Source organism: Phalaenopsis equestris, unplaced genomic scaffold (assembly GCF_001263595.1).
Source record: "Phalaenopsis equestris unplaced genomic scaffold, ASM126359v1 Scaffold000889, whole genome shotgun sequence".
NCBI classification, from domain to species: domain Eukaryota; kingdom Viridiplantae; phylum Streptophyta; class Magnoliopsida; order Asparagales; family Orchidaceae; genus Phalaenopsis; species Phalaenopsis equestris.
This window is the reverse complement of record NW_018165329.1, coordinates 309720-318487: the sequence shown is the minus strand read 5'-3', so window position 1 is coordinate 318487 and position 8768 is coordinate 309720. Positions and strand designations below refer to the sequence as shown.

Below are 8768 nucleotides of genomic sequence, written 5' to 3'. Positions count from 1 at the left end.
CACAACATGACTTCCTAAGATAAGAGAGAATCATGAACCTGAATATGTATAATCGAACTACCTAGAACATCACAAAATAGAAGACTTAGTATCCATCCATCATAATAATTAGCCCAAGATAAGTCAAATATCAGGTCAGGAGGCAGAAATACCGAAACCGAACCATTAGAGAATAGTCAGTCGAGATCCAACACCAATAGTCAAACACTAACAAAAGACCAATTAGAAACAATTACTCGAAGAACAAGCCTCCACATCTTCATGATTCAATGATGCAATTATAAAATTGGCCTTTTCTAGGGTCCCTAAATCATATTAAAGATAAATTTGTTGGGGGCCAAAGGACTTACACCCACATACATAAGGGAAGATAGGCCTATACATTTCATTTTTCCTAGTTCCAAACCTATTTTAACATACCCTCATTCAACTCTTTTCCGTTGGGATCTGTCTCTATATTTTTTTATTTACACTCTATCTCTTGAGTGGATTCAAAACATATCAAAGTTCAACATATATATATATATATATATATATATATAATTTTTTTTTGGAATATGATGAACATTAATTTGGTCTCAAAACATTTGGCACATTCAAGCACACGAATGTACAAATACGCCGCGAAAAATTTCGATCGCAATCTAGGTACCTAAATTTTAGCCATCAGTCTCGCGTGTTTGGGGAGATGTTGGTGCGGTCTAACTGGCCCGGCTTTCAGCGGCAATCTCTAACCCCGCTTGTACCCTATAAAACGCAAACCTAACCATCCTTCTCTTGTCCGACTGTCCGGTTCGTCGATGTCATCGCTAAAATTCACCGCGAGAAGCATCGGCCAGGCCGGATACTCTGCTTCCCATCTGCCATGGAGTTAGGGCTAGGGTTATCCCTAGCTGCCTTCATTGCGTGGCTTCATATATAGCGATTCGCTTCGCCTTGCTTTCGCGGGGTAAATGGGAGACTCGGACGACTTCGATGAGCTCTACGCCGATCTGGACGACCGGGTGATTGTCGGCGTTCTGACTGCGGAGACAGAAGAGGAAGATAAGAATGAGATAGAGGAGAGAAGAGTTGGGTTTGTGAATGGGGCTATGGAAAGTGGGAGCAGCAGTGACAGTGACGATGATCTTCGGATAGTGTTAAATGAAGAGGATTACTCTAATAAACTCTCTGCTCAACTAGTAGCTGAAGGGAGGGACTGTGAGGATGATGGTGATGGCCTCGTCATTCTAACTGGGTTGGATTGTTCTGGAAAGGAGTCTAAAATGGTTGAACAAGTACATTCGGCTGACGGGTTGCTGCAGGGAAATGGAGATCAGCCAAATGCAGCGAAGGGGGCTCACAGGAATTGGGTACGGCGTCTTTAGTTTATTTGCCGCAGCTTTATGATTTTTTATCAACAATTGAAGCGTATCTTATCTTTTTGAACGCGCTTATGGATTTCACCTTTATTCATCTGCTTTACATGGTGTGCGCATTTGTTTTTGAAAGGAGAGTTTCTTTAATGCGACAGCATTATCATCCTTTATTTGAATCATACTTACCAGTGCTTGTTCTTTTGTGCAGTCAAGACCTTGTTTGGCTGGGTCTGCTGTTCGTCCACGGAACTCTCTCTCTAGAATAAGTCATTTTGATCATTTGACAGTGCCATGCTATTTGGGTAAATCCTTGCATGATTCAGTCTTTCCGTCCACGTTTCCAAATGGATGTGATTTCTATTTGCCACAAAATAGGTTGGTATAGTTTATCTTTTGCTGTGCCTATTGGATTTAGATATTGCTAGCAATGAGGCTTGCCTTTTTTTTTCGATCTAATTATTTTTTAATTTGAATGTTGACCTTCTGCTCTTCAGGAGGTATTATGCCATCTATCTATATTAGAAAAAAAAAATAACATTTGTTTTTGTTGATTACCTTAGATTTTATTGTCATTTTTTTTTTATAGAATTTTATGCTATACTACTGGCCTTTCAGGAGCATATTCAACATAGATGTTGAATCATTTGAGTATAAGCCATGGAGATTTAATGGAGTTGATATCACTGATTACTTCAACTTTGGGCTGGATGAGGAAGGGTGGAGAACTTATTGCAAGCAATTGGTAATTCTTTTTTTCTCGGCCTTATCTTGGCAAAAATGGTGCTGCATTAACATTTTTTTGTTCTGGGTTGTTAACAGGCCCATTTTCAGCAGAATAATTTGCCATTGCATGAATCTTCTAGGTTGAGTAAGGTCTGATGTTATATGGTGCAGCATACAGTAAAAATTTATTGGACCTAGCATGATAGTAGAAATGAAGATTACATACATTATTACTTAATTTCTATGTATTTACATATCAAACACCTAAACTTCTATTTGTAGATATATGCCACATTTACTTTGCATGAAAAGGTGTATTTCACTTTCAAAAGTTAAAATAGTGGTATTTTTGACGTTAAATGAAAATTTGGGTGATATAAATTTAAAAAGTAAACTTTAGGTGTTAGATATGTAAATACTTAGGAATTGGGTGGTATGTATGTAAATGCCCCCTAGTAGAAAATGGTCTAGATTTCTGAATTTCGGCTTTTCTGTTCTTATATTTGGTTGAAAATGGCATGCAGTCAACTGGCATAATGTCAGGTGAAATTGCTCAATATGGATGTGAAAATTCGGATTATCTTGATAATGGAAGGAAGGGAGTCAAAATGGTAAGCTGAAATTGAAACACTGACTATTGCTCCCTATATATTTTATTTTATTCTTTTTTTCCTCCCATTCAGCATTCATTGAGCTTTCATGTTTATATAATAGAATTTTAATTAGCGCGATCGTTGTTACTTTAGCCAAAAGGTCAAGCAATTCAGGTTGAAAGCGGCAATGGAGATCGCCTTCCATCTATGGATGTTCGAAGACCAAGGAATCGGGATTCTGATGTTGTGATACAGGTAATGGACTGTGTTAATATTCTGAAAAGTTTTAATGCATTTTCTGCAGTATTCATGCTTTGTGGCATCCATCCAGATTACCACAGGGCCTGCTGTTGAGGATCCCATAATAAAAAGATTAACTCATATGGATGACAATAGATCTAAAAATGAAATAGTGTTGAATTCCAAGAATAAGCTCTGCGAAAGGTGAGAAACTTTTAGTTTCCAGGAGCTTGTATTTTTTTTAACCTTCTATTTTTAATTTTCCAGTTTAGATTTGTTCAATGCTGCCACTAAATTTATTAAGTGTTCTTTATCCCCATTTGCTATCTAGATTAATCAAGAAGTGTATGTGGCATCCATAAATAAGTCTTTGTTGACACATGTTTAGCTATATGTAAAAAAATGCTGTGATTTATCATACATCTACTTTTTTTTTTGTTTAACGTATCATATTTTTTAATTAAAATTTCATGAACTTGTGCTGCATCGTATGACTGATTGAACAGAATGTGTTAGTTGACCGCATAATTCTTGCTAGCAAATGGCTTTGTGTTTCAGTGCTGTGGATTTTGTTAGCACTTTCATCCAATTATGGCTCCTGTGGGATGCTTTGGTCTTGTAGTGTGCAAAGTACATTAAATTTGACACAACCGATTTCCACTCTGCTAACATTTGTGTACTCATCTGGATATGATGGTAGCAAACTTTAATAAAGTAACTTCATTGGCTTCAGTAAAGATGTTGAAAAACGAACTTTGGGAGGAAAAATACTTGCTTTATCATTCACGTGTATGATACATATATATAGAGGAACCATTCCTCCTAAATTACGAACTTACCAAATATATATTGTCTAAATCAGGCGAGGAAATAATTCTGAAATAAAAATTATAACAACAACAACAACAACAAGCCTTTATCTCACTAAGTAGGGTCAGCTACATTAATCCTTTTTCTCCATTGCGTCTTATTGTGTCATATTTTCATTTAATTGTAATTGATTAAGATAATTTTTTTTATACAATATGCAAAAGTCTTCTTAGGTCATTTTTAAACAATTTGAAATAAAAATTAAAGGAATATAAAATAGAGAAGGGAATATAACTAAGAAAGGTTTTTCCGAAGACATGCTAATCAAATTTTTCCATGGTTTTATGAAGCAGTGAAATGTCCCACAATTGAGAGGTGTTGAAGTTCTCAGCTTTCCACAGTACCCCTCAAGTTGGGTAGTATATGTTGTAGAAACTAAGATTGATATTGATATTTGAGAAGATGCTTAAAGGAAGAGTTTTAGTGAAGACTGCGACAACTTGTTGGTGTTTATGGACGTAGCCTAACTGTATAAATCCACCATTAACCTTTTCAGAGATAAAGTGCCTATCAATTTCAATAGCTTTGGTCTTTTCATGATGCACATGATTCTTGACAATATTGATGACTGTCTGATTGTCAGAAAATATCTGTATAGGTCTATTCGACTTCAATTCGTTTAATAATTTCAGAATCTTCTCTTCACAAATGTCTAAGGCGAGTGCCTTAAATTCTGATTCAACACTGCTTTTAGAAACAACAACTTGTTTCTTATTTTTCCATGTAACCGGATTTACCCATACATGGGAGCAATAAATTGCTGAAGACCTTTTATCAGTGGGTTCCTTAGTCTAACTTGCATAAGTTTAAACTTCTACATTTCTGTTGTTGATTTTCTAAAAAATTAATCTATAACTAGGAGTCTAGTTGAGAAACCTCAGAATTCTGCACACCATTTCTAAATGCTCTTCTTTTGGGTTATTCATGTGTTGGCTCACAATGCTGATAGAGTGTATTCTTTGGCCTTGTTTGTGACAAGTAAATGAGTTTTTCTACCAATCTTTGACATCTCTTATCCATTGATACACTTTCTTCTCCTCTATTAGATTTCTTATTGGGATCTATTGGAGTATCGACAAGCTTGCATCCAATTATTCTTGTCTCTTTTAGCAAATCTAAGATGTATTTCCTCTATGATATAATGATTTCTTTCTTGGACCTTGCTACTTCCATACCTAGAAAATATCTCATGGTTTCTAGATCATTGATTTGAAACTCAGTGTCAAGCTCTTCTCTGATATTGAGAATCTTCCTTTCATCATTAGTAAGAATTATATCATCCACACATACCATTAGTGCGACAATCATACATCCCTGAGTGTGTTTTATGAATAGAGTATGATCAATTTGACCTTGCGAATATCCATTAAATCTCATAGTTTTTAGCAAATCTTTCAAACAACACCCTTGATGATTACTCAAGTTCATATAGAGACTTTCTGAGTTTTCATATTAGGTGTTTGTTATAATCATTTTTAAGTGCTGGCTGTATCTTCATATACACTTCTTTTTTTAGATTCCCATTCAAGTAGACATTTTTTATGTCAAGTAAATGTAATCCCCATTCTTTGTTAATGGTTACTAAAAGGAGAACTCTGGTAGTGTTTAGTTTGGCAGCTAATGCGTAGGTATCCTGATTGTCAATCCCATAAGCTTGAGTGAGATTTTTTGCAACTAGTCTGGCTTTGAATCTCTCCACGCCCCCATCAACTTTGTATTTTATGTTGAACACTCATTTGCATCCAAATAACTTCTTATCCTGAGGGAGTTTATTAAGAATTCACGTGTTTTTTTGCTTCAGTGCTTGAATCTCTTCTTCAATTGCTTTCGTTAATTTTGGATTTTTAGGAGCTTCACGAATGAATTTAGGAATCTATGCACTATCAAGATTATAGACAAAAGTTTTGTAGGATGAGGATAACTTTCTATAAACTACATATTCTTGAATTGGACATTTAATACAATTTTTCTCATCACCAACATCATAAGAGGAAGGGCTAAGTAATGAGCACTAGGCTCCTTTTGACTCGAAATTTTGGGTTAATGCGAACTCGGGTTTTGGTTTGAGTTATCTGTCCTTACAAGCTATCTTCTACCTGCTTAAGATTTTTTTTTCCTTCTTGTGCACACGTGAAGTTCTTTGTTATGAACTTCATCAGGTTGGGTTAGCTAGATTTGTCGGACATCGTCCACCAGGGCATAAGGGTTAGGTGGAGTAGGTAGTGAGACAATGTAGGTGTCATCAAGTGCATCTCAAAATTGATGTTCATTTGCAATCTCCTATTGAACATTTTATTTGGGGTAGTATGACTGATTTTCAAAATATGTGATATCCATGGAGTTGTATTATTTTATGGTAGGAGGAAATTAACACTTATATCTCTTTTTGTTGGAGACATATTCAAGAAAAATACAATTGATAGATTTAGGGTCAAGTTCTGTGTAATTTTGGGAATGAGAATAAATGGTACACACCCAAAGATTTTAAGTGTTATAATAGAAGAGAAAAATTTGATGTGAAAATTGGTAACCATCAAGACATGAAGAGTTGTTTTGAAGCTAAGTTCCCAACTAGGCATTTGATTGATAAGATAAGCTGCAGCAAGAAGCTTCTCCTCAAAACTATTTTGAATCTTGATGGAAAATCATAATTGAGCTGGGGATACCTCAAGGTGATGTTTGTTTTTTCTCATAGCTATCTCATTTTATTGCGTGATATCAATCAATGACTCACATGGATAATTTCTTTTTTTTAAAAGATAGGATCTAATAAAGTAATTGAAATATTCCTTTGCATTATCAGTTAGAAGGATCTGAATTTTGTATTAGAATTGAATTTGAATCATATCATAGAAGCTTCAGAAAATTTGGGCTGTTTCAGATTTCTTCTTCATAGGAATATCTAAAGTAGTTCTAGGGTGATTGTGAATAAATGAGAATTTATCTAGCCTCACTTAAGGTTTTCACCTTTGAATGTCCCCATGTATCACTTTAGATAATGGATAAATGGTGTGAGGGTTTTTACTGAGTCATGGGATAACTATTTTTACTGTGTTTGACAAGTTGAAAATCTCACATTGATAAGAACTAGATTTTTTATTGATAAACAAATGAGGAGACGACTTTGCAACATAATTGAAATTGGGTTAACCTAAATGACAATGCCATAGCATTAAAATTTTTTCGATAGACATAGACCTAACAAACTAAAAAAGTTGAGTAAAAATGAAAGTGAGATTATTTATGTGTTTAGAAAGAAACTTTCCTCGAGTAGATATAAACCTTGATGCATTTTAACAAGGCCAATCATCTTCTCTGATTCCACCATCTTAAATTTAGAAAAGCTTGCAAGAAATTTAGTTATGCATTTTATATCATGAGAAAACTTATTAGAATCAGATTACAACCCAACTGTGGGAGAAAAAAGAATAATATTCTGAGAGAGCTCCATATCTCTTTTTTCAATAATTTTTGAGTGTGATTCATCTTCAAGTCTAATCAATCTAGATGTAGAAGCCTCTTGATAGTTAATTAGAGTATTTATGTCTTCAGATTTTTTTTTAAGGCTGTCTCTTGAATCTATAATCCAAGTTTTAAATCTCCAATTACTGCTAAGATATGAGAATATTATATTACCTTTGTGTGTCACGTGGTTGTTGTACTGTTCTTAATTTTCTCCAAGGAGTTTTTTTGGGAATTTAGGAGTCGTCTGTTTAGAATTTCTCGTCTCTAATTTTGAAATAATATTTGGAGTAGAGCTTGACGCCTTTGTCCTATACTTGGTCATAAACTCTGTGTAATTAATATTGCTGCTAGTTGCAGGAAGGAAGTTAATTGCTTCTTCTCTAGGTTGACGAATGACCGCTACAGAAAAGGCGGATAATTGGCAACTAATGCTGATGTTGTTGTTGCCGCTGTTGTTACAGCTGCAGGATAGGAGAATTCTGACAAAAAAGTGCCTATAGGGAGAATATTGTGGAGGGTCTACTGCTGGGAAGATTATAACGACAGAAATTGAATAGATGAGATCTTGGAGAGAGAATTTTGGTGCTATGAAGAAGAGAAGGGGCTTTGGAGGAGGGCCTGTAGATCGACTGAAGGGATTCTAACAGACTAGGGTCTATAGCAGGAGGATTTCGACTGCAGGGAGAGTTTCATCGACAAAAGAGAACATGGAAGGGCATGCAATAAGAGATATGACTATAGGGAAGGTTTCGAGCTGTGAAGGGCCTACAGGGGGACTGATCACTGCAGGAAAGAGGAGCTTGAAAGGGCTGATAAATGAGGTTTGCCTCAGGGACAAAAAGAGAAGGCTGGAAGAAGGAGAGCCTGAGAGCTGACAGATGAGGGTTGCCTCAGGATCGTACAGAGCTGATTGACGCTTTAGACAAATAAGTCGGGCGAGCTAGACTAGATGCTGAAGTAGTTGGGCAATTCAGAGGAGCAGATGATACAGACGAGCGATCTTGACAAGCGGGCGATGCATTTGAGCGGTCCTGATGAAGCAAAAGCCAGATGATGGATGATGGCATAATCCCGTTGAAGTCGAACTTGATGCTCGACTAGATGGATCGGATCTCGCCTGGGAAGAGGGATTGCATACAAGAATTAGAGGATCTAGATGCAGATGTTTGGATCAAGACTTGTGCTTGATCCAACAATTTTGATGCAGATGACAATCAGGATGCAAACAATGGGATCATGACTTATAGTGCACAAAGCAATTACGATTCCGGCTGTTTATGGGCTGGACGACGGTTGGAGAGGTTTTGGTGCCTGTAGAGCTAGCAAAGTAGGGTCGTAGGTTGAAGGAGAGTTAGGGTTTGTTTCTTTGCTTTAATATCATGTGAATAATAAACTTTGGGAGGAAAAATACTTGTTTTATTTATTCACATATAGGGTATATATATATATATACATACATATATATATATATATATACATACATATATATACATACATATATATATATATATATATATAT

General features: G+C 35.8%; 1 protein-coding gene across 1 annotated transcript in view; it reads left to right on the top strand.

Annotated features, from left to right (window-relative positions):
• The first annotated feature begins 774 nt into the window (after nt 1-774).
• Nucleotides 775-8768, top strand: part of LOC110032221 — a 10815-nt gene continuing 2821 nt past the window's right edge. The window contains exons 1-7 of the mRNA XM_020735780.1: nt 775-1352; nt 1567-1733; nt 1974-2100; nt 2178-2231; nt 2606-2692; nt 2828-2929; nt 3006-3118. Coding sequence (XP_020591439.1) covers nt 954-1352; nt 1567-1733; nt 1974-2100; nt 2178-2231; nt 2606-2692; nt 2828-2929; nt 3006-3118 — 1049 coding nt within the window. The 5' untranslated portion in view covers nt 775-953. The remainder of the gene's footprint in view (nt 1353-1566; nt 1734-1973; nt 2101-2177; nt 2232-2605; nt 2693-2827; nt 2930-3005; nt 3119-8768) is intronic.